A 27,071-nucleotide genomic window follows, 5' to 3' on the forward strand; every position below is an offset into this window, starting at 1 on the left:
TGCACCTCAAACTCCCCATCCCCTCTTTCCCCCTTTCCCTATTAGAATATCTTCCTCAAAATCTAAATTCTCTGGAGCAGGCTGATAGGGCGGCCTGGGCAATGGGCTGAGAGCCTGGATGGAGACCCGCATGGACCAGGTTCTGTTTTCTCCTCTTTGGTGCCATCTCCAGCCCTTCTTGCCACATGGGGAAGATTCCATACCTTGAGAAGCTCCCAGCCCCTGGTCTCGGTGGTTGTCAGGAGCTGGTCCCCTGACTGCGGTCAGGCTCAAGTTCCAGTAGGAAGGCCTAAAAAGCAGATGCTTCTGTTGGTCTACATAGAATTTCTTTCCCTAGATGGACAGAGTTCAGGAATCACCAGAGAAAGAGCTGAGGTGCTGATTTGGGGTGACTCAAAGTGTTTCAGGCCTGCAAGTGGTTAACATAAGTGATTGTGTCACAGCTACCTCATGAGGTAGGTTTTTAAATTCTTCCCATTGAGGAAACTGAGGCATAGAGAGGTTAGTTGCCCACGTGCACACAGCTAAGACCACCGGTGGAGCCAGAAATTTGGGGTTTGAATTCCAGTACTCTGACTTCAGAACCTGCCTTAACTGTGTGCTTGAAGGAAAACTAGGCAAGAGCTATTAGGAGAAAACAAGGGTATTTGGAGGAAGATTTTAAAAAAAGTAAAGAGATACAGCACGGAGAACACGGGGACACTATTTTTTCTGTGGAAAAGGGTTCTTGGTAGCCCCGCGGCCCTGGATGGTCTCTATCTATTCAAACTTTTCTCCTTCGGTATCTCGCCGTTTCTTCTTTCCTCCAGCTTCCCTCTCACGCCCACAACACTGCGCGTGGAAATTAACGCCCTTAGGACACCCCGTTCCAGGGAACCCACACAAGGGGCCAGGTCCGACTGCCTTCCCGCCATCCACGCCCCACAGGCCAGTAAAAGTGAACGGGGTTAAGCGCACACCTCTTTTCCAAAAGCTCTTAAGGATGAGTCTTTGGGGGCCAGGTCCCAGTACCCGCCTCCGCCTGCAGAAACCGGGCTATGAAGGGCTGGGCGGGGCGTGCCCACCCCCTGCCCAGGTGAGTCCTCTGCCCCGACTGAACGCACCAGCAAGGCGCACGTGGCCAGGGCTCACGCCGTCCGGGGCGTCCTTCGGAGAGGAGGTCCCCCGGCCAGCGAGGCGGATGGGTTTTCCGTGGGAGCCTCGAGGTCACGCCCAGGGACTCGCCCGCGCTCCGGGCGGGGCGGCCGGGTCTCCGCCTCGCGCGCGCTGACGAGGCCGGGGGCGGGGCGCGCGGGGCGCCGGCCGGGGGCGCCCGCTCCTCCCCCCGCGAGCGGCCGGGCTGGCGGCGCCGAGCCCCCTGCGCGCCGCACATGGGGCGCTCGACCGAGGCGGCGGCAGCGGGCGGCGGCGCTTCGGCTGCGCGCTCTGCAGGGCCCCCGCCCGCTCCCCTGCCCCGCTCGGCCACCTCCCCCGGCGGCACGGCCACCATGGCGTTCAGCGAGGAGGACGGCAGCAACGGCGGCGCCTCGGAGGCCGGCGACGAGAGGGAGGCCCCCGGCGAGAGAAGGCGCCGGGGCTGGGTGGCCACCGCCTGGCTCACCCTCTACAACATCGCCATGACCGCGGGGTACGTGCGCCCGAAGGTCCCCGCTGTCCCTCAGGCCCTGCCCGCGCTGCTGTTCCCGGGTACTCCGCGCCCGGGGCGGCGGCTGGGGTGCGGGGGCCGTCCGGCGCCCGGGGCGCGCGGGTGGGGCGCGTGGAGGTGCGTGCGGACCCCGGCGGCGGGGCGGTCGCGGCGCCCGGGACCCGGGCAGAGCCCGTGGGGGAGGGGCGCGGGCGCCGCCACCGCGGGCGGCGGCGGGTTGAATGGAGCTGGGCGGGGGATCGGGCCCGGCTCACCGGCATTGCCTAATACGGTGCACGGCGGGGCGCGGCGGCGCGGGGCGCGGGCCGGAGGTTAAGTATAGACCGGGGCTGGAACGCGGGGCCGACCCGCGGGGGAGGCCGCCTCGGCCCGGCGGCCCCGGGCGCCGCCGCCGCCGCTGCCCGTGAAGAAACGCCTCGGTCCAGCCTCCCGGAGCCCGGCGCCGTCCCCGGGTGGCCCACACCCCGGGACGCCGGCCCCTGGCGTGCGTTTCCTCGTGTTGCGGATCGCCGGGCCGTTTTCTGAACTGTTAATGTCACCACGGTTCTTTTCAGCTCTGGTACTCCCTAGAGCTTCTTACTTGGTACGATTTAAAACCAAAAAAACCCCTGCCTTACTGGAGCGTGTCTCTCGTGTCCATCATCTTTATGGCCCCAGGCTCCATTACCCGATCCCCTGTCCTTTTGTTTCTGCCTTTGAGTTTAACTGACACGTTAAGGTTACACAATGACTGTCGCTCTTCAAAGAGTTGGCAGAGTGACTTCTGTGTAGACCGCTTTTCAAAAGCTGTTAAGAACACGCTCTTCCATTTCTAACTCGCAGTGCTTTTAAAAAGTAGTTGTTTTCCGTATGGCCTGAATCTAACTCACCTATATAAATGTGGGGGAAAGTTTAAGAAGCTTTGATAGACAGTTTATAGAAAAATGGGATTGTCAAAGATTTAATAAATGATTTGACACAGTACTGTGTACCTCTTCTGTGCTTAGTGTATAATCCTGGGGTATATAATATTATTCTTGATAGATTAGGAAACTGAGGCACAAAGAAGTTAAGTGGTTTGCTCACAAGCACACAACTAGCAATTATCAGACTTGAACGTCAGCCAAGTCTGACTCCAGAGACGAGTTTCTCCTTCACCGTCCTGATTTACTAAATTCTATGATTTTGAAAGTGGAAAACTAATACATTCAAAGCAACTGGAGAACAATTGAGCACCCCCTATATGCTCCTGCCTCTAAGTGTAGTGGAGGCTGAAAGAATTCTCTCTCCTCTGTGGTAGTCTCACCCAGTTAATAAACATTTTTGGAACACCTGCCATGTATTAGCTGGTCTGCTGTCCCTTCTCTTTCAAGTCCAGCCTTTCTTTAGAAGGCCAAGTTACCTTCTAAAAAATGAAAGGCAATGTATAACTCCAGTTTAAAGTCTTAAGTGACTCACCATTACTACCTTCACTGCGATCGAAGGGACTTAGGCTGTATGGCATTAAAGGCCCTTCGCAATATGCTTCTGGATTTCCCCTTTCAGTTTTATTGCATTTGATATTCCCTCTAATGCGTGATGCCCTCAAAGAACCATGCCTTTTAATTTTCATGGCTCTCTCCATCTTTGCTCAAGCTGTTCTCTCTTGGTCTAATATCCTCATATACCTCCCATGACTTCTAACCAAGCCACCCTCTTTAGTATATTCTAAGTCTCTTACCCGACCCGGAGCAGAATTAAGCACACTCTCCTTGTGCTCTCACACTTCATTCCTCTCCCTTATACCTGCCCCAGCAAATTACGGCTTGTCTGAAACCTGTCCATCTCCCTGCCTATAGTGAGAAGGTCTCTTGTCATTTTCATCTCTGTTTAAAGGCAAGGGTAACTGAAATGGAATAATCGACAGAACTAACTCTTTGGGAGATTTTCTAGAGGTGCGGGAAAAAGGAATAGGATTTGCATGTGTAGAGAGGGTAGATAATTCAAGTGATAAATTCTGGAAATAGGCATGAGATGTAAGGAAGCTTGGTATATTCTCTTGATTTAATTACAAGGTTGGGGATGTTGTGTTGGAAGTGGGACACCAAGGTCTACATTTAATGGGGTGGATATCTGAGGGTTAGCTAAAAGTCTTTTTGTTTGTTTATTGAGCTTGCCTATTTTGTTTTTCTCTTAGCAGAACTTTGGAGTGCTTATTAATTTTTGTAATAGTTTTGAAAACAGTAAAATAATAATTAAGAAATAATATTTTTACATAAATGTATAAAAACTTGCCTAATTCTATAAGCTTAGCACAACCTTTCATTTTTACTTATTTTTCATATGAGTGTCTAACCTCCTTCAGGATTTCTTTTCAAACCTCTATTCTCAGGGAAGCCCTCCCTGGCTATCTTCATTCAAATAGCAACCCCACCCAGACATTTCTTATTGCCCTTGTCTGCTTATGTCTATCCCACTAATTGCCATATAACTAACTGTACAATGTATTTTAATAATTTGTCCTGTTGCCTATAGTCAGTCATTCCCTCTTAGAGTGTAAGCTCCATGAAGCACTCAATAAATATTTATTGTGAATGAATATGTATTATAGAGTATTGTAGTTATAGTATCTGCTCTATTGTATATTCTATTTTCACTTACTATTCTGTCAAGTATTTCTGTATAATTTTCATAAATACAGTCTTCCCTGGTTACATAAGAGTGTATAGAGTTAATGTAAATCATGCTCTAATGACACTTTGCTTTTATTTGTTTCTGTTGAATTAGTTGCTTTAGGATGAATTCTCATAAGTAGGATTACACATTTAAAGGATATAAGGATTTTTATGCTACTTGTTCATAATAGGTGCATGGCTAGGAAAGTGAGCTTTTTTTTTTTCCATGAGTATTTTTCAACAAATACTTTTGAAGCTGTTAAGTGCATTGTTCTAGGTTAAGTAAGCAACATAAGATAAATATTTTAGGCCCTGTCCTTGAAGAAGTGTAACCTGGGGTATTTATATTTGGCAATAAAAGACAAATGAAATAAATCTCTACAGAGGTGCCAGGTCAGACAGATAGAGAGAATCAGAGAAACAAAGCTTTGTGGGGGAGACCATAGCATTTCACCTGAGCTTTGAAGGATGAGTAGGATTTATTAGGCATAAATGGGGAACAGCATGAATTAAGGTACAGAGATGTGACATTGCTGGACATGCTGATGAGGCAACAACAGATGGGTTGAAGTGTAGGGAGGGAAATGGAGATGGAGGGGTAGGTAGGGCCACTGCAAAGGCTTTAAATGCCTTATTAACACGTTTGGGTTTAATCTGTAAGCAGCACAGGAAGGTGTTGATTAAAGGTTATGTTTCCCTCTTTTTTAGCTGGGTAACCTCAGATAAGTTACTTAACCTCTGTGACTCTAAGTTTTCTCATCTGTAAAACTGAAACAACACAGCTTTGCTAGATTATTACAAGGAATAAGCAGATCATGGATATGAAGTGTTCAGCACGGTACCTGATACACAGCAGATGTTTAAAAATGACAATTCCTATTTCTAGTGGTTAATTTAAAAATGTACTTCTTGCAGAAACAGCAACTATTTAAGAAGTTATTGTTTATTATAGTGGTAGCCCTGGCCCAGTGGCTCAGTTGGTTGGGGCATTGTCCCATACACCAAAAGGTTGTGGGTTCAATCCCGGGTCAGGGTGCCTATGGGAGGCAACCAATCGATGTTTCTCTCTCTCTCTCTCTCTCCCTCTCCTCCACTTCCTCTCTCTTTCTTTCTTCCTCCCTCTCTCTCTAAAGTTAATAAAAACATATCCTCAGGTGAGGATTTAAAAAATGGGATAGTGGTATTATGGTTATGTTGATTAAAGATAATGCTTTTAGAGATGCATAATTAAGCATCTTATTAATTATATTACAGGATGTATGATTTGATTCAAAATAATGAGGGGAGGGGATGGTGGGGAGAGAAGTGAATAGAGGTTTGGATGAAACAAGGTTGTCCGTAAAATAATGGTTGAAGGTGGGCAATGGACACATTATACCATTCTCTATGTCTTTTTTATGTGCTTGAAATTTTTAATACAAATTTTAAAATCAGTATATAAATGTAAAATAAAAGGAGATACAGACAACCAAGTTCTTCAAGGTGGTCTCCAAGAAATCTCAGGAGAGAAAGAAACATGAGAAGATAGAGGAAAACTCCTCTATAGGGTTTTTGAGGGTCGTTATAGCCATACTGGCATGAGAACAAGGCCCTGTGTTTAGCAAGTGATGGCATATATCTCCTGTTACAGCACTGTTCTGTTTTCTCCACTTACTAATTTAGTTCCTTGAGGTAAGAACTGACCTGTTTACCTCTAATTTCCCAGCATCTAGCAGACTACCTGGCATAGCAATAAATGTGGAACCTAAGATGAATGAATAAACAAATGAATTAAGCAAGTAAGCAAGGAACCTTCTACAAATGGCATGCGTATTTATATTTTCCCAAGACTGAGTGTATCTATTTGGGTTCATATTTGGGTACTCAATAGCTCTGGCACATTTTTTTTTTTTTTTTTTAAAGTACAGAATTTTTCAAAAAAATTTTTAATGTAGAAGTTCTAATTGTTCTTGGAATTGCTTTTGGTTTTATTACAATTACTAAACTGATTGATGTAGGAAGTCCAAAGTTAGATAAAGGTAGGGCACTTAGGAGAGACTTTGTGATGGTAGGACTTAGGAAGTGGGTGGTTGTATAAGTTAGCATAGATGGTTCAATGACCCCTTCTAACCCCATTGTTAATTTCCTTTATTTCAAACAGGTTAGTGTTAATATTATAATACTAAGCTAGTTGGTACAATACTGCCACCTGTAGAGCAACAGTAAAATTTGTTGTAGTGTTACAATGCATGGATTTTTATACCATGCTATTTAAAAATATAGAAAACTTGCCCTTTAAGTGAATCCTTTGATTAATTCTTTGGTAGGTTAATAATTACCTCTCAAATTGATTTTTTGTAAAAATCTGATTTTGGATTTGCCTAAAAAAAGACAAGTGTATGGAAAAATATGAATTAAAACTTATTAAACTTTTTGTTTTCTTATTGAAACTAGTATAGGGCCTTGGAATTGAGGCTAATGAAGTAACATTTAAACTTGGAAGGTACCTAAAACACTGTCCAGATTAGTGGTCTCAGATTAGCACAAAATTCAGTGTTGATTCTCCTATGGGGGTAACACCATCAGCTGAATACAGTAAAGCCATGGTGGAGTGGAAAGGGCACAGCACTGGGGTTTGGAGACCTTAAGGGTTGTATTTCAAACTCAACCATTAACTTACTCTAAGACTTAGGATAAGTCACTTGATGTTTCTGCATGATGACTGTCTCATAAAACAGTGGCCTTCAGACTTTTTGATAGCACACTACTGTTAGTTATAATATTTGAGTATAACTCTCCATATAACTTTTAAAATTTACTTATAATTTAAATACATAAATTACTATGACTACCAAATATCTCAAAGAACAGTATGTACTTAGAACAAGACAAGTACAGCATAGTGGTTCAAGAGCATAGACTGAGCTCATTGGTGGGTTTAGGTCCCAGCTGAGTGGTTATGTGAACTTTTCTGCTTATTTCCACAGCAGTAAAATAGGGTAATAGTCACTTCCTTATAGGGTTACCGTGAAGATGAAATACTAATATGTTAAATATGTATTTAGAACAGTGTCCAGAATATTGAAAGCACTCTGAATGTATACTTGTTATTAATGTCATTATCAATAATATTTCTACATTTCAGAAGTCTTTGTGGTAGTTTCAGACATTTATCTGACTTCCTATCATGTCTCATAAGAAGTCATGGCTTTTCCCCCATTATGTGCTGAGGTGGAGTAGAAGTCCCAAGAATAAAGTGTCTGTCATCCTGCCACTTTCTTATTGTCCTATTGAGATTGCATTTTCATTGTATTTAATCAGTAGCATCTTTGTAGGAGTCTTAAAGCCATTTGTCCATTTTATGACTGTTCTTTAGTTAATTGCTTATTTTTTTAATCCTCACCTGCGGATATGTTTTTATTGATTTTAGAGAGAGAGGAAGTGAGATGGAGAGCAAAAGAGAAACATTGATGTGAGAGAGACACATTGATTGCTTGCCTCCAGCACCAGGGCAAGGGATCGAAACTGAAACCCAGCTACATGCCCTTGGCTGGGATTTGGTGCTTGGGCCAACACTCTAACCACTGAGCAACACCAGCCAGGGCCTCATTGTGGTTTTAATTTGCGTCTCTCTGATGATTAGTGATGTTGAGCATTTTTTCATATGTGTCTTGGCCATCTGTATGTCCTCTTTGGAGAAGTGTCTATTCACTTCCTTTGCTCATTTTTAATAGGATTGCTTGTCTTCCTGGAGTTGAGATGTATGAGTTCTTTGTATATTTAGGAAATTAAGCGCTTATCAGATGCATCACTGGCAAGTATGTTCTCCCATACAGTGGGCTCCCTTTTCATTTTGATGATGGCTTCTTTGGCTGTGCAGAAGCTTTTGACTTTGATGTAGTCCCATTCATTTATTTTTTTCTTGGTTTCTCTTGCCCTAGATGATGAATAAGTGAAAATTCTGCTACGTGAGATGTCTGAGATTTTACTGCCTTTGTTTTTTTCTAGGATTTTTATTGTTTCCCAACTTACATTTGAGTCTTTTGTCCTTTTTGAGTTTATTCTTATTTATGGTGTAAGTTGGTGGTCTAGGTTCATTTTTTTGCATGTACTTGTCCAAATTTCCCAATATCGTTTATTGATGAGACTGTCTTTACTCCATTGTATGCTTCTGCCTCCTTTGTCAAATATTAATTTACCATATTGGCATAGGTCGATTTCTGGGCTATCTGTTCTGTTCCATTGGTCTGTATACCTGTTCTTGTGTCAGTACCAGGCTGTTTTGATTACAGTGGCTTTTGTAGTATAGTTTGATGTCCGGTATTGTGATCCCTCCACCTTAGTTCGTCTTTCTCAAGATTGCTGAGGCTATCAAGATCTTTTTTGGTTCCTCATAAATTTTTGCAGTATTTGTCGTAGATCTATGAAATATGCTATTGGTATTTTAATAGGAATTGGGTTGAACCTGTAGATTGCTTTGGGTAGTATGGACATTTTACTTGTGTTAATTCTTTCAATCCATGAACAGGGTATATGCTTTTACTTGTTTTATCTTCCTCTATTTTCTATTTCAATGCCCTATAGTTTTCTGAGTACAAGTCTTTTACCTCCTTGGTTAAGTTTTTTTCCAGGTATCCTATTTTTTTTGTTTCAATGGTAAATGGGATTGTTTTCTTAGTTTTTCTTTCTGAGAGTTCATTATTGATGTATAAAAATGCCATTGATTTGCCCTAGCCGGTTTTGCTCAGTGGTTAGAGCGTTGGCCAATGGACTGAAAGGTCCTGGGTTTGATTCTGGCCAAGGGAACGTACCTTGGTTGCAGGCTTGATCGCTGACCCCAGTTGGGATGCATGTGTGAGGCAACCAGTCGACATTGATGTTTGTCTCTCTCTTGCCCTCCCACTCTCTCTGAAAAGCAGTGGAAAAAATATCCTGTAATGCTATGAATTTTCCTCTTAGGACTGCTCTTGCTGTTTCCCATAGATTTGGGGTTGTTGTGTTCTCATTTTTTTTGTTTGTTTGTTTCAAGGTATCTTTTTATTTCTTCCTTGATCTGATTATTAGCCCATTCATTTTTTGTAACATGTTACTTAGTCTCCATGTACTTGTGTGCTTTTCAGTTTTTCTGTTGTAATTGATTTCTAATTTCATACCATTATGGTCAGAGAAGATGCTTGATATTATTTCAGTCTTCTTAAATTTATTGATACTTGTTTGAGTACTAGCATGTGGTCTAGCATAGAAAATGTTCTATGTACACTTGAAAAGAATGTATATTCTGCTGCTTTGGGTTAAAGTGCTCTGAAGATAGTTAAATCTATCTGATCTAGTGTGTCATTTAAGGTATTTATTTCCTTGTTGATTTTTTTTTGTCTGTAAGATCTATCTGGTGATGAGAGTGGGGTGTTAAAGTCCCCTACTATGACTGTGTTACAGTCGATCTCCCCTTAAAGTCCACCGAGTTTTTTCAATATATTTCGGTGCTCCTATATTGGGTGCATATATGTTTACAAGGGTTATATTTTCTTGTTGGATCCATCCCTTCAATATTATGTGTCACCTTTGTCTCTTGTTATGGCCTTTCATTTGAAGTCTATTTTGTCAGATATGAGTATTGCTAACCCAGCTTTTTTTTGTTGTTTCCATTTGCATGGAATATTTTTTCCATTCCTTCATTTTCAGTCTGTGTGAATATTTTGTTCTGAGATGAGTCTCTTGTAGACAGCTTATATATGGGTCATGTTTTCTTATCCATTCATCTACCCTATGTCTTTTGATGGGAGCATTTAGTCCATTTACATTTAAGGTTATTATTAATAGGTATTTATTTATTGCATTTTTTTTCCTTTAGACCTATGTTGTTTTCTCTCTCTCGATTTCTTCTTCTCCTCCTCCCCTCCTCCCCCGCAATCCCTTTAACATTTCTTGCAATGCTGGTTTGTGGTAATGTACTCCTTTATTCTTTTTTTTTTTTTGGTCTGGGAAGCTCTTTATTTCACCTTCAATTTTAAATGATATTGCTGGATAGTGTAGTCTTGGATTCAGGTCATTGCTTTTCATTAGTTTGAATACTTCATGCCACTCCCTTCTGACCTGAAGTGTTTCTGTTGAGAAATCGGCTGACAGTGTAATAGGAACTCCCTTGCAGGTAATTTTCTGTCTCTTGTTGCCTTTAAGATTCATTCTTTCTCTTTAACATTTGTCATTTTAATTACGATGCGTCTTGGTGTGGGCCTCTTTGGGTTCATCTTGATTGGTATTGTGTGCTTCCTGAACTTGTGTGAGTTTTTCCTTCAGCGGGTTAGGAAAACTTTCTGTCGTTATTTCTTCAAACAGGTTCTCTATTCCTTGCTCACTTTCTTCTCCTTCTGGTATCCCTATTATGCAGATGTTATCTTTCATGTTGTCCCAAAGTTCCCATAAACCATCCTCCTGCTTTTTAATTCTTTTTTCTTTTTGCTACTCTAATTGGATGTTTTTTTTACCACCTTTTTTTCCAAGTCACTGATTCGATCCTCTGCTTCATTCAGTCTACTTTCAATTCTTTCCAGTGTATTCTTGATGTCAGATATAGTATTCTTCATTTCTGATTTTTTTTTTCATGTTGTTGCCATTCCCACTATGTTTTGTGTAATATTCACTAAGCTACTTGAGCATTCTTATAACCATTACTTTGAACTCTATGTATGATAAATTGCTTGTCTCCATTTCATTTAGCTCTTTTTCTGGAGCTTCCTCCTTTTCTTTCATTCGGGAGTTCTTTGTCTCCCCATTTTGCTCTTTGTGTTTGTCTCTGTGTATTAGAACTGCTGTGCCTCTCAGTCTTTGTGGGGTAGCCTTATGTAATAAGTGTGCTGTAGGACCCAATGGTGCTGTCGTTCTGATCTCTTGAACTAGATGCTTTAGGAATGTCCCTTGTGTGGGTTATTTGGGCTTTCCTGTTGTAATTGGGTTTTATTTTCGTTGTTTCATATATGAGTGGGATCTCTTCTCAGCTGGCTGGCTGTGAGGCTTATCCCTGAACACGTCATGTGAGCTGTTGTGCAGGTGCAGCCTTGAAGTGGGTTCTACCCTTCCTTATTAAAAGTCTCCTTTTCAGCAAGTCTTCAGTTGGTAATTCAGGTGAATGTTCCCCCATATAGTTTTATTTCCAGTTTGGTTCTGGGAGGAGGTTTAACAAAGATCCACCTACCCCCTGTCATCTTGAAACCCCTTTTGCAGTCACGCTTTTAAGGGGTACCTTGGGAGAATGTATTGAAGAGAGTGAGGATCTAGATGAGGAGGCTTAGCATGCTTCCCCCTACCATGCACCCGCCTGTGGCTATACCACATCTTCTTTATCTAAATTTCTAGTGAAGGACACTTCTGTTGTTTCCATGGCTTGGCCACAGTGAATAATGTTGCAATGAACATTGGGTGCGTACATCTTTGTGAATAAATGTTTTCAAGAGGGGTTGCTGAGTCATATGGTAACTCTGTTGAGGAGCTTCCATACTATTTTCTGAAGTGGCTGTACCAGTTTATATTTCCACCAGCAGTGAATGAGTGTTTCTTTTTCTCCACAACCTCTCCAACACTTGTTATTACTTGTCTTGTTGATAATAGCCACTCTGACAGGTGTGAGGTGGTATCTCATTGTAGCTTTGATCTGCCTTTCCCTAATAACTAATGAAGTTGAGCATCTTTTCATAGATCTGTTCACCATTTTTATGTCTTCTTAGTAGAAGTGACTGTTCAGGTCCTCTGCCCATTTTTAAATTGGATTATTTGTTTTTTTGGTGTTGAGTTGTATGAGTTCTTTATACATTTAGTATATTAATCCCTTCTCAAAACTTGTTCGCAAATATCTTCTCCTATTCAGTTGGTTGCCTTTTTGTTTTGTTGGTGATTTCTTTTGCTGTGCAGAAGTTTTTTGTTTGATACAATTCTGTTCATTTATTTTGCCTTTACTTCCCTTGCCTTTGGGGTCAAATTCATAAAATCTTCTCTAAGACCTACGTCTATATGTTTAGTACCTATGTTTTCTATGTAATTTATTGTTTCAGATCTTATATTTAGGTCTTTCATTCATTTTGAATTAATTTTTGTATACGGGAACAAGCAGTAGTTTGGTTTCCTCCTTTTGCGTGTGGCTTTCCAATTTTCCCAGCACCATTTATTAAAGAGGCTTTCTTTTCTCCATTGTATGTTTTTAGCTCCTTTATTGAAAGTTATTTGCCCACACATATGTAGATTTATTTCTGGGCTCTCATTTCTGTTCATTGGTCTGTTTGGTCTGCCAATACCATGCTGTTTTGATTATTGTGGTTTTGCAGTATAATTTGAAGTCAGGGAGTGTGATACCTGGTTTTGTTCTTTTTTTCTCAGGATTGCTTTGGCTATTTGAGGTCTTTTGTGGTTCCACACAATTCTGATGATACTTTTTGTTTTATTTTTTAAAATAACCTTATAATTCCTAATTCCATTTAAGAAGACAGTTTGGAGACCACTGATTTAAAAGCCTAAGGTAGTACTCATTTCCATGGTTATATCATAAGGTTTAAAGAAGTTACAGATGGTGGAACTTTATACAACTTAATTGTGCTTTTGTAATTGTGAGGGAAACCGGAAAAAAGTACCTCTCATCACTGACTGGAGGAGGCTGAGAAGTAGGGTGAGAAGGCTGGCCTTCTCAGGTATAGCTTGTATTTTAGTACTGTTAATTCTCAGTGTGGACTCTATATTTGATGTGCAAATACAAGTTGAAAAGGGTGGATATAGATATATATTTTAATAAATGTTATGAAATGAGCCCCATGCCTGACCTTCAATATGTATCCCTTGTGTGGCAGCACAATTGATTCTTATTAAAGATTTTACTTATAATTACATATAGTTACATATTATGCATTTGTAGAAAGTACATATTTACACACACACACCACTTTTTACCTTAAGAGATCACTGTATAATTATTAAATGCTTTATAATAACTTCATTTTTGGTAATAAACCTGATTTTTCAGTCTGTTAGTTTATCTGCTGGAACCAAAGATACATTGGACATTGTTTGACATTTGTATGCAGTTGGTCTCAAATATGTTCTGTTCATCCCCTTGAAGAATCCATGTAAAAACAATGTATGTCATTTCTTCCTCAGATTTTAAAAAGCAGAATAACAAACTGAGAGCATAATAGGACATACATGTTATTACCATATAAATTATGGCATTCTTTTTAGAAAGAGTAGCAGTATTCATTTTGATAAAACTTTATAAAATACTTTCATTTTCTCTAGGTGGTTGGTTCTAGCTATTGCCATGGTACGTTTTTATATGGAAAAAGGAACACACAAAGGTTTATATAAAAGTATTCAGAAGACTCTTAAATTTTTCCAAACGTTTGCCTTGCTTGAGGTAAGTTTTTCAATGATGCTATTTTTCTGTCATTGTAATATTTATTTGAAAATATATTTGCTGAGCAAAAGCAGTTTTGCTGATTACATACCACCTACAGATTCATTTAGAACCGATGTTAACAGGGATTTATTTTGTGTTGTATGCTACTGACTTGTGACTTTTTTTTTATTTGCTTACAGATAGTCCACTGTTTAATTGGTGAGTTTTTTATTTAATTTTTATTTTTGTTATAAATTACCTTGAAGACAATGGTTGACTTGTTTTTCTCTTTAAGGAATTGTACCTACTTCTGTGCTTGTGGCCGGGGTCCAAGTGAGTTCTAGAATCTTTATGGTGTGGCTCATTACTCACAGTATAAAACCAGTAAGTGACACGAACATGTTCTCTACTTGAGCCTGCAGGACAGCTTCCTTATTAATAGAAACCTAAACTATTAGCTCTGGTATGTTTCAGGAAGCAGAACCATTGGACAAAAAAGGCTTGGGTTTGGATTTAAATGTTTGTCCGTTGACTCAGTGAATTAGTAAAAATAATTTTGAAACACAAGCAAAACCAAATATTAACATTTTATATTGATAATATACTCTTCTCTGGTGTTTTCCAGTTTTTAAAATTAATATTCATATTCTGTAAGGTGGTTAACTGAAAATTTTCTTTTCTGCTAAGTGATGTGTATTGTTTTTGTTTATATAATGAAGTTGTCAGTGTAAATGGTTTATTTTTCCTTATTTAGCATTGAATGTTATAGCAGTAGACATAAAAAGTAAATGTAGCTCTGGAGATCTGAACAAATGACAAAGACTAAATGTTAGAAGGGTTAAGGAACTTAAGGGAAAATAAGCACATTATTTATTGAGGCATGACAGGAGAGAGACCCGAATCTAGTTAGTGGCTTAAACACTTTTAGACAAACAAACACGTGCTAACTATGTCAAGACATCGGGCCTTTTAAACCCATGACAAACATTTCCCAGATGGGCCCTTCTGACCTTCTTGACAGCCTCTGGAGTCTCCTGTCTACTTGAGGACAGATCTCTGGCCTCCTTTCCATTCCTCAGATGCCTTTCTATGCTTGAGACGATACCTAACCTCCCTTCCATTGCCCGCAAGACTCACTGGCCTCCTGTCTGCATGGGGACAGATTGCTGACCTTCTGCCCTTTTATTACTCTACGCTTTAGACTTCTCCACCAGTATCTTCCACTCACCTTATTCTATCCACCTGGTCCCTAACCAGTGACTGCCATACAGAACCCAGTGAGTGTGTGCCACATGGAGAGCCAGACTTTTAATTCAGATTGCCATGCAGTTTAAAATAGGAGTCCGACATTAACAGAACAAAAGAGAGACTATTCTGGACAGTGAAGGAATGTAACAGCTGAGCCAGGACCACAAAGAATCTGAAGACTGAGGAAGAAGAAAGAAAAGGCAGGGTGGCCAACATTAACTGGAGAAAAGAATTTAAAAACAAGCCAAAAGGTGGCTGGTCCCCAAGAGAGAAAAGATACATCTGCTTGCTCTTTCTTTTAATCCTCCAGAGGATCTCTGCCTTAATATTACTATTTAATTTTATCCAACAGTAGTTTCCCACTGGCACCTTTCCACCACTCTTTAATTCAAACAGTATTTATTGAGTGCGTTCTATACACCCGGCACTGTGTTAATTTCTGGATCTATAATGAACAAGGCAATCCCAGATGACTGGCTGTTGGGGAGTGAGGGGCAGTCATACAGATGTTGAATCATTCAACAAATACTAATTGTGCACCTGCTCTGTGCTTGACGCCATGGTGGGGATCTGGATATTAGTAATACAAATATAGTTCCCACCTCGCAGAGCCTGTAAATGGGGAGAAAGACTAGACAAGTTGTTGCACAAATAATTGTTTCATTATATTAGTGTTAGTGCTTTGAAATGAGAGACCAGCATGTACTGCAATATGCTTGGGGACTTAGCCTGACCTAGGGAGTGAAGGAAGGCTCCCCGAGGAAACAGTGTGCAAGTTGAGCACTGATAGGTATATAGGAGTCAGGCAGACAATTTAGTACAAAATCGAAAAGTAGTTATAATACAGATATGAACAAAATACTGTGAGAACAAAGAAGGTGAGCAAATAACTGTTCAGGGTGAGAAGAGGGGTTTGGGAAAAGTTTTCCCAAGGACTCGATGTTTTTGCTGAATTTTAAAAGATGACATGAGAAAGTGTTTTCTATGGGAGTAGCATTCTAGTGAAAGGGAATAGCATCTGTTAAGGCACAAACATTCAGAGCATGTTCTGGAGATAATACAAAGTTTAGTGTCACCACAGAGAGGTGTTGGGGGTGCAAGGGTGGGGATGAGTGTGGTTCAAGTGATTGTAGATGAAGTTGGAGACAGTTCTGAGCTCAGATTATAAAGCACCTTGAACCTTGTGCTCAGGTGGCAGGATTGTATCCTTTCCTCTTGTTAAGTAGTGGGAAACCCATGAGGCTTTTAAATCACAGGGCTAAGCTGCCTCCAGTTTTGTTTTTGTTTATTTGCTTCTTTGTTTACCTTTAAGGGAAAACTTTCATCCATAAGAGAATAAAGAGTAGAGAGATCTTTTAGGAGGTTCTCATGATAGTCTGGATGAGAGATGGTAAGGTCCTGGATTAAATTGATGGTAGCAGGGCCCAAGATGAGTGGGCAGATTTGAGTTAGTGCCACAGTAGAATGGGTCTGATTTGATGACTAATAGAAAGTCAGAGGGTTAGATTGTTCCCATGCTGTTTTAAGGGGGTGATGTAGTCCTGGGATAGTTGAGTTACTGGTAGAAGTGAAGGGTGGGAGAGAATCTAGTAGAAATGTGACCATTCCTGTGCTAAGGATATATTTAAGTTGTGTGTTTATGATGAGTTATGTAGTGGTGACTGCATTAGTTTTCTGTATTACATCTGTCTAACCCTACCATTCCCTTATAATAAAAGACACACAGTAAATAATTAGGATAAATTATCTTGCTGAAGAAAAAGGTCAAGCTTAAACGATACTGTGGATTTCTCTGTCATTCTGCAGATCCAGAATGAGGAGAGTGTGGTGCTTTTTCTGGTCGCGTGGACTGTGACAGAGATTACTCGCTATTCCTTCTACACATTCAGCCTTCTCAACCACCTGCCGTACTTCATTAAATGGGCCAGGTGGCGATGCCTTGTAGTTTAGCTTCTCACAGTCCTGTGCATGCGTATTTTGTTGCTGAGCTAACACCAGAGAATTAAAATTTGTGTTTTAGCCCTGTGATGCCAGGGTGCTGCTGTTTTCCGTATTTAGCAGTTTTATAAGTTGCATTCTAAAGGCTGAAATTAATGATCAGAGAGAAATCATATTAAAATATACTTTTAGTGAAATCAACATGAGGCAAATTATATTAGTATCCTTAACCTCTAAATTGGTCATTCATTTTTCTTTGAAAGCAAAATACACAGTTTGGAAAGTATGTTAAATAAACAGTATGCCAAAAATATGGCATTTTATCTGATTGATTTAAGTTATTTTAATATTCAATCTAGTAGCCACAACCTATAGTATCTTATGCATACAGTGACATTTTTTTCTGGTATGTTTTAAGTAGCAGAGAGAGACATTTTTAGAAGTCACAATTTATTTGGCATGGGAACAAAATTTATATTTCAAAGGTTCTAAATATATCTATCCTAAAACAATTTTTAAAGCAAAAGATTTTTTTTCTTTTTAAAGTTTGAATTCTTTGAGCAGCTGATATTTTACAAAATTATTATAAAAACAAGACTGTTCTTTGGAGAACAAACCATAAACCAGCATAGATTTGTTCATTTCATTCTCTGTTACACTTATAGTTGCAGTAGCATCAATAACAATAACTTAATGTGCTGTGCGCCAACTGCATACAAAGATGCAGGCATGAACACAACAAAACCCGTGTCCTCTCGATGGAGGAGTCAGAAAACTAAACCACTAACAGCATTGCGACAGGCCAGGTGGTAAGAAGTTCAAGGAGATACAGGGTAAGAGATGTGTTACCCGCATACGTCTGTCCCAAGTGGGTAGGATAAAAGGGTTCCACAGTATTTTCATTTCTTTACATTTGCTTGTTAAACTACCGAAATAATATGTTTTCATTGTAAAAAGCTCAAACAGTACAGAAGTTTGTAGAATAAACACAGAAAGCTCCTGTTTGTACTCTTACCTGACACACTCCCTTCCTCTTGGAGGGAAAAAAGTTGGAGTTTACCCATCCATACTTTTTCATATTAGCAAAATGTGAAAACTGTCTGAGTTTTTACAAACATAAATAGGATGATATTATACTTGCTTTTTGTTTATATCTTGGAGCTCTTTTTTTTTTTCTTTAAATCACTACAGGTATATTTAGATTTAGTTTTTTAACTCTTTAGTCAGTCTCCATAGTATGACTGACCCAGTTTTCTATTGCTAGAATTTAGATCATTTTCAGTTTTTAAATATTATAAATACTGCTTTATCCACATTTCTGTTATTTTTAAAAACTCTTGACATTTATATTAATACATTCCTAACTTATTTGAAGGTAATCCAAAACTAGTGTCAGATTTGTTTTTGATCCCCATATATTAAAAACCTACCACTTTTTCTTTAGTGATTACTCCTTTTTTACAACTCATATGCATATTCAAATATAATAAATGAGAATATATAAACCAATAAGCCAAAAAGAAGGAATAAAACCCTTTTAAATTCCTTATAATGTCCCTGCACAAGGATAAACCACTGTTAATTGTGTTATATAATTTTTCAGACTTTTAAAATATTTCCTCGCTCTTTTTTCAACATTTGTGGCTTACCATTTTGTACGTAATAAATGCTTTAAAATTATGATTTGTACTTAAATGTATTGTCTGTCTTAAGGTTGCATTACCATTTATATGTGTTTGGTTGTACCTGAAAACTTACTCATTTTTAGCGATTTGGCCTTTTATAATCTTGGCGGTTTGAAAAGTGGCTGAACTCAAAGCCTAGAATGCTTGTCAGTGCTGTTTTTCGTGACCTCAGTCTTCCCGACCTCTAGTGCCTTTAAAAATACTAATTCATGATGTAGTATTTTTAAATTTGCTGTATTTATAACATTTGTTTGTGGAAGAGAATGACCTTTAATGCTTTGTCTGACTTTCTTTTGGAATGCATTTGCATGTCTTGAATTTCTGGAAAAGTTTACATCTCTGCCAACTGCATGTAAAAATTTGCTGTTTTAGAAATCTGTTATCAATTGCCTTAATGTTAAACAGGGTACTATAAAATCTTTCAACTTTGAAAATGCACATGTTAGCATAATACATTAGGTCAGTTCATGCTAATCATGAATAATTCTATTTTGTGTCAAAAATCATAAAGATCCCAACCGTCTATATATATTTGCCAACCCCCTTAAATAAGCTAAAATCATATTTTGTACTTAGGTTCAAATGTTGAAGCTGTGTTCTCAAAGCTTCACTTTAGAAATACCTTTTTAATTATAACTAGTTGGCCTACTGTGATGATTTGAATATAACTTGATCCTATTTATGTTAGAAGTGTCCCTAGAAAAGTCCACTAAACAGATAATTGTGTACTGTTATGCTTTTATATTGATTTCCAGGTTAGCTTCAGAAATGCATTCCCTTCAAAAAATTTTAGGTGACAATTAGGAATCTTTAAGGAGCATTATATCTTTTTCCGAATGGTAGTTAAATCACATGGCCATCAGAACTTGATGACGTGATCTTTGAAAAATGCAAATAAAGTCAAATAAATTATATAATTTATTTCCATTTAATTAAAAAGAATCACTCTTTAAGACTTTTAACTAGTTTATTCTAGGAATTACTTTTTTCCTACTAAAGAGCAATGCTACAGGAAAAAATCTGAGAGTCACATAAAGTAAAAAAAAATTACTTAAATAAATTTGTTTTATTTGAAAAAGGAATATAATTTGTTTAGTTATATGATTTTAAATTGAGATAGGAAATTGATATTGGAAAAGATTGATTTCAGTGATACACAAATAATTGTACAGACTGCAAAGAAGGCAGGTGTTATACTGCAGGAAAGGAGGGGAAAACAGGGACAGGGCAAGGATCATTTTTCGTTCTTTACCAGTTCATCTATTCTGGCAAATAATTCTATCCCTGTCCATCTCTCATCCCTGTAAATCTTTGGCATACAGGAATAAGGTGATTTTTAGACTGTCTCCAAGCTTCTGTTATACTGACAAATTTAACTTTTCTTTATAAACATTTCTTAATGCCAACAAGATGATTAAATAAAATATGGATTCATTTTCCACCAAAATTTTGACTTTAATTTCCTGCTGAATAGTGACTGACTTGGAGAAAAATGATTTTCTTTCATGGAGAAATGTCAGTGCCTTGGGTCCTTGAGGCTCCTGGGGCTGGACATCAGTAGGAACTTGGAGACTGTTTCCCTAACTGTAGCATAAGTGGTGCCCGGCCTGCTCCATGTTAGGGAACTTGCCACAGACCAAATGAACAAATTGTGACTTTTGGATTTTGAGTGGAACTTTCTCATATCTATTTTAAGCAAACTAAACTATTTTTTAATATGGGAATTCAGGAAACAGCTTGTTTTGTTGTGAAAGAAGTTTTAGACAGTGTATTCATTACTGATTACTGGTGCTCTAGATAGTATCATTAGTTTTCTGAAATACTGATTCTCTTTTAATTAGTAGCCACAAAGTGTTTTACAAATTCCTCCAAAGAGGTAATTTCAAGGGTTAGATATAAAATTAGGATCATAACTGATCTTTTAAAGCATAGCATTTGAACAGTAAATGTCTAGCTGCAGGGGAAAAATCAGTCAGTTATGATTCCAGGTGTCAAAGATGCTACCTTTATAATAACTCACAGTGCTTACATAGGCTTTACAAACCAATACCTGCATACCTTAAATAGTTTAAAAACTGCAAATACATTTTAAAAATGTATGCAACTATTTTAGTAATTTAAAGTAAGTTGACTTTTTATTTTATTTTGATTTTACCATTTGAAATGGAAACTGCTACAAGAAAAAAGAATGATAATTAAATTAATAAGCAAATGATTAAAATAGGAAAAAATTAACCTTTTATGTGAGGTTATTGTAAATATGTATAGGAAGAAGAATTTTTAAGTTTAAGTATAGCAGCCGCAAAAGAACCATGATATAAAATCCAGTACTTATTCTAGAAAAATAACTCTGAGGTTTTTCTTTCTCCAGATATAACTTTTTTATCATCTTATATCCTGTTGGAGTTGCTGGTGAACTTCTCACGATATATGCTGCCTTACCATATGTGAAGAAAACTGGAATGTTTTCCATAAGACTTCCTAATAAATACAATATCTCCTTTGACTACTACTATTTTCTTCTTATAACCATGGCCTCGTATATACCATGTAAGTATGTGCTTATTAGTACTTTGATTTAGCATGTACTCTGAAAGTTTTTGGAAAGTTATAATCACTAGCTAAATAAGTACAGAGAAATAACTGCTTACAAATACATCAAAAGCTCTATTCAGTCCCGCATATAATCGAAGAACTAGTGAGTCAGAAAAGACTTTTTCCTAGTATGAGGAGAAAGGTGAGAAAATTAATACACAAATGATTGTCTTCTTTCTTAAAATAAGCTCAGTATGGTTTATTTTTTAAAGAAAACATAAAGCATACATCATTGAACTATTTGTAAGCATTTAGAGTTATGTGTCTGAATAGAAACATTTTATCCAAGAAAATGTCAGGCCGTTTCTTGGAGAAATCATCTAGGAGTAGTTTTTAGCTTTGTGTGTGTTGTTCTATGCTCTAAAAAATAATGAAGCTGCTTTTCTTAAAATATTTTGAATAATTCAGCCTCTACTAATTTCTCATCACCTTTCAATAATTGCAATGAATTAGTGAGGCTTCACTTGCTTCATTTAAATACTAATAATGGTATATATTTAATTCAAATTTTGATAGTCACTAGCAGGAACTAATGTAAAGCAAGGTCGTTAGTTACCCTTCCCAATAAAATTAGAGACTGATGCCACTGGGGGAAAAGGGAAATAAAAAAAGTTTATAGAATTTAAAGTCTTCATTGACACACTATAAAATATGTAATCTAAAGAGAATGAGCATAAAACTTGGCTGGCACCTGGAAGCCTCCAATTTTTAAGCTTTTCAAAATCAAAATTGACTTTAATGGTCTGGTAGTGTTTTTATTCCCCTCACTTGTGCCATTTCAGCCTGACTCTCATTAGATTTCCATCAGTCAGTTAAGGAGGCTAAGGAGTGGTACACCTATAACACTTGTTTATACCCCCTGCCTTTCCTGATACCCAGTGAAGGGCAACACACCTTGAGCAGAGCCAGACCTTGCTTCAGTTTCTGTCATACCATAGTTGCAGGTTCAGGTATAGGGTTCTCCCGTTCCTCATGACCACTGAGACACCTGCACGAAAACCCAGGGCCCAACAGATTGTGGTTTGAAACCAGCAAACTAGTAACTTTTGACTGTGTTTTCAGGTGTCCTGGGAAATGTAGACTCCATCCTATGCCAGTAGCAGGTTCTCAGTTTATCATGCTGACATTTACCTGAGAGCCCACTTGCTGGAAAATCAGTCAGCCTGGAGTTGTTTTCCACTTGATTATTAATATTAGTAATAATAACTGATTTTGCTTTTGCTTACTAAATTTTTTGCTTATTAAAAGTACTTTCTGAGTACTTGTTTTAATACTAAAAAAAAAAAAAGCACTGTTATTGCTCACTTATCATGAGGACTTTACAGATTAGAGAGGTTACGTGGATGGATTAAACATCACCTAGCTAGTAAATAAGGTTAGGATTTGAACTCAAGCCTACACTTCTACTAAACTACTCAGAATGTTAAAGCATTTGCAATCATTGGTCAGTTAGCTCTAAGGACATATGACCTGAATATATTTAGGCCCATAGGTATAATATGGTGGTTACATTTATCAAGATGAGTAAAAAGTAAAATCTGCTGTACATTTTTGCTGCATTTGAGCAAAGTTCTAAAAATAGTTATCTGAAGTTGCCAAAACAAGATATTCAAAGCTTGTTTTGTCATTAAATTCATTGGTTTGGTTTTTCTGTTTACCATTTTCAGAGATGTTTTTGCATTTGTATTGTTGATGGTTAATGTGAATTTGTTCATCCTCTAACGCTTATACTTAATTGAAAGCACTGTTTCAAATTGACTCAGAATAATTCTCCAAATTTGATAGGGCAGAAGACAGTTTGTCCGACTGGTCTAATACATGTACATTTATGTGTTTGTATATGGCAGACTACCCTTATACCCAGCTAAAAGCGGCTTCTGCTCTGGCTCACCACTGATCACCTCTCCACACAGGTCCCCCGCCTTCTAGATCACACTCTGGAACCTGGGGACCATGGAATTTGCAACCCACATGGCACTGAGTGTACATCTAGGAACTGCATAGGCCTCTTTCCCAATTTGTTCTCCTTGAGGGTTAACCATGTCAGCAGTGTACACAGCCCTGAAACCAAGGGGCAGCTAGAGGCAGCTGTTTGTGAGGGAGATGGGTTGTGTGGCTTGCATATCTGCACAGATATTCACAAGACCTCTTGTAGGATGGGGCAGCCAGTAGGATGGAGAGAAGAGAGCCGGGTGGGCAACTTTCCTTGTGCTGGGACGTTTTGGCACAGAATTCCAAATTGTTACAGGATTCTAAATTCAAACATAGCCTTCCAGGTCATTATGAAGGCATATTTATCAAGGTATTAAAGCTTGCTAAGAAACCCCACTAATGCATTAAAATATTTAGGCAGATGGTATGTGGCCTCTGTTTGTACTCTCGCCCTGAGCTCTAAATATTAGGGGGTAGTGTTGGTATCTGATGTGCTTGTCCTCAGACTTTGCCACCTTTAAGAGGTTTCAAGCGTAAGTAATTTCCAACAGTAGCTTATTTTTCTCTGTTTTCTTTTTTCACTTAAGTGTTTCCACAGCTCTATTTTCACATGTTACGTCAAAGAAGAAAGGTGCTTCATGGAGAGGTGATTGTTGAAAAGGATGATTAACTGACCTCTGCAAACAAGGTGCTTTTTCCAGAATAACCAGGATTACTTGAGTCCAAGTTTTAATAACAAGAATAAACAACTTCATGAAATATTACAGATTGTATTATTTCTTCAAATATAACTTGAGACACTTGGTGTTTGCCAGTATTTGCCTTCACATTGTGCCAGGTCCATTTTCTACAAGAACTCTGCAAGTAGTTAACCAACTCCTGGGTAGGTGGTGATCATTAAGAAAATAATCAGCGTATTACCTGCAAAAAACCCTTTTTTTTAGTTTTTCTGTTTCACTAAATTTTTTTGCAACATAAGCTCAAAGTTTTCTCAATCAATATTTAGAAATTAGTTCATTGATTCAACATTATATGCCTGCCAGTGATAATTTATGTGATATTTATAAATGAAAGTAAATACAGAGTTATCGTAACTCATTAATAATGTATTGGTGTTTCTTGAACCCAAGATTTTATTTCAAGTTATAAGGGAGCATTTTGATTAAGAGCAATTTTTGGAAGCATGGATATAACTTACTGTTGTGAGACTTTTGATATAGGTGTCACAATTGGAAAATATTATTTGAAATATGCCTAGGCCATTGAAATTACTTATACTACTAAGCAAACTTATTTTTATTTGAATTAGCCATTCAAGGACAACCTTTTCAACTCTAAAGGTTTTAAGGGATTAGAAACAACATAAGTATATACTTTGCCTCACTTATTAAAAATAAGGACATTAGGTCTGATCATAATGTTATACTCAGAGCTCTGGCCAAGAAAGGCTTCTCTATACCATAGAGTCATCTAATAAAAACCATGTTGTGATAATCTTTTTGTAATACTGAGGTAAGGAGAAGTTTGCGGCTATGGTCTGAAGCAGACTCATTCTATCTGAATTCCACTGAGTAGTCTTATGATGAAGCTGTCTATGTGTTTAATAGAAAGATACACTGAAAGACATACTTTCATACTTCTTTAATCCTTAAGTAGGTCCTTTAAAAATTTTCTTTCTTATATTAAGGGATGATGCTTTACTGACCCAGTTTAGAGAGAATATTAAATATATGGCTTAAAAAAGAAAAGGAACTTTTGCTTACTATAATATATATGTAATGTTGGCTTTAAATGTTCTGTATTGCTTGCATTTACATCAACATGTAACATTACACTTCAGAATTTTGTTACCACCTCCTTTTCAAATGATTTCATGTGATTCGTAGTTAGAATAGTTTTGCAAATTTTCATTTTAGATAACTTGATTTAAAAGGTGCTATTTATTTTATTACATTATACTTTAATATTTCCTGTGCAGCTGAATGTTTTAATGAGCAATATGTATTAGGTTACTAATACTCAAAATGCTGACGTACATTCTCTGTTTACATGGCTTGATCTGTTTTCATCTTTAGTTTTCATATGGAAGAAATTTTCAGGGAGGTTTTATCTTTGGCAACATATAGTATAAAGTGTTTACATATTTATCTTGTTAGATACCTGTCTTACGAAAAATATTTCAAACCCTTTTCCTGAAATTTGCATTAATTCAATCTGTGCTTCCTTTAAGTAGTTGTAATACTCCCCCCCTTAAGTTGTAGAATATCTTGAAGTAGAAATTGTGATTAACTTTAATTGGAAATGAAAATGCCCTTGTGCACTGTTGGGAATGCAGACTGGTGCAGCCACTGTGGAAAGTAGTATGGGGTTATCTCAAATAATTAAAATGGAACTGCCTTATGACAGCGATTCCACTTCTGGGAATATATCTGAAGAAATCCGAAACACTAATTCGAAAGAATATATGCACCCCTCTGTTCATTGCAGCGTTATTTACAATAGCCAAGACTTGGAAGCAGCCCAAGTGCCCATCAGTAGATGAGTGGATAAAAAGCCGTGGTGCATTTACACCATGGAAAACTATTCAGCTGTCATAAAGAAGGATCCCTTACCCTTTGTGACAGCATGGGTGGACCTGGAGAGGATTATGCTAAGTGATATAAGCCAGTCAGGGAAAGACAAGTACCATATGATTTCACTTATATGTGGAACCTAATGAACAAAAGAAACTAATAAAATCGAAACAGACCCATAGAGAACAGACTAACAGTTGTAGATGGGAGCAGGTTGGAGGGTTGGGTGAAAAAGGTGAAGGGATTAAGCAAAAAAAAACCCACAAAACCCTCAGACACAGACAACAGCATGGTTGTTACCAGACAGAAACGGGGGTGGTGGGAGGTAGGAGAGGGTAAAGGGGGGATAATTGGGGATGGAAGGAGGCTTGGCTTGGGGTACCGAGCACAATACAATGTACTGATGATGCATTATAGAATTGTACACCTGAAACCTATGTAATTTTCTTAACTAATGCCATGCCAATAAATTCAATAAATAAAATTAAAAACAAAAAGTACAAACTCACTGAGATTGGGGCAAGGTCTCACAGTGAATCTGTATGCCCACACCACAAAAGTGTGTAAAAGTTATTCAATAAATTCATATGGAATGATGGAAAAAGGAAACTGCCTCAGACTATTCAGTGCCCTATAGTAATGTACTCAAAGTACGCGTAACTATGCATAGCTATGCAGTCTTCAGTATCTTCCATTTCAACTAATTCTAAATCGTGCTTGGTGTAGAAAAGAAAGTGCTTAAATGGTACTTCGATTTAAAACAGAGAAAATGTTTGGAAGTCCTTTGCACTTGTTTCCTGTAACTGTCTCTTTTTGGATTGCTCCTAAAGTTGCCCTAAGTGTTCTTTCAGAAGACGAGGCAGGGCTTGAATCAAGTAGAACCTGAATTCAGTCCTATAAACTTTACCTTTTGAAAAACATATATCAACAAATTTTAATATTAGCAATTTTCAGTGGGATTTGGTGACATTCCTTCAAATTCTGGTTTTAAATTTTTAGTAACTTTATAGTGGGGTATTATACAATATATACAATGTGTCTTTTACTTGTCATGATCTTAATTTGATATTAATACAGCAACATATCTGATAGGTATGGCTTCATAAAAATAGCATGCCAAAATATTTAAAAAGTCATTTTAACTAAAAGCTTTTGTTACTTGATTATCTGTGGATTTTCAAAAACATTATTCTTGCATCTTTCGATTTTTAAGCGTCTAATTATTATTAAACTCCCATGGTTTCTGATGATATATTGCAAGTGATATGGAATTATGTAATAATCCTATTTTCCCCATCACAAATGTTTATTTTTTGCCTACTGTGTGCCAAGTACTGTTGTATGGAAATTACCATCTTCCTCCTGTCTTACCTCTCTCTACCCAAACCTTTGACACAATTACTAGGTTAAATTGGTTAGGAAATCACATTGCAAAATAATCATCTGTGCTTTAACAAAATATAGTGC

At 38.2% G+C, this 27,071-nt stretch overlaps 1 protein-coding gene across 3 annotated transcripts; it reads left to right on the forward strand.

The window, feature by feature from the left end:
• Positions 1-1,318: 1,318 nt before the first annotated feature.
• On the forward strand, positions 1,319-23,795 carry HACD1 (3-hydroxyacyl-CoA dehydratase 1). 3 transcript variants are annotated; one of them, XR_013998475.1, is made up of 8 exons: positions 1,319-1,627; positions 13,534-13,651; positions 13,834-13,852; positions 13,929-14,017; positions 16,688-16,809; positions 17,485-17,652; positions 20,876-21,054; positions 23,619-23,795. XR_013998475.1 is itself a non-coding variant. In XM_081132919.1 (7 exons), exons 1-7 carry the CDS (start codon positions 1,371-1,373, stop codon positions 23,699-23,701), a joined length of 867 nt encoding a protein of 288 aa, XP_080989045.1. In that variant the 5' UTR covers positions 1,319-1,370; the 3' UTR covers positions 23,702-23,795. The 3 variants fall into 3 exon arrangements, 2 of the variants coding, with proteins under 2 accessions (XP_080989045.1, XP_080989046.1); XM_081132919.1 differs by lacking the exon at positions 17,485-17,652; XM_081132920.1 differs by lacking the exon at positions 17,485-17,652 and having other exon boundaries at positions 13,929-13,966.
• Positions 23,796-27,071: the final 3,276 nt, after the last annotated feature.

Source organism: Miniopterus schreibersii (assembly GCF_964146895.1).
Source record: "Miniopterus schreibersii genome assembly, chromosome: 1".
Taxonomy (NCBI): domain Eukaryota; kingdom Metazoa; phylum Chordata; class Mammalia; order Chiroptera; family Miniopteridae; genus Miniopterus; species Miniopterus schreibersii.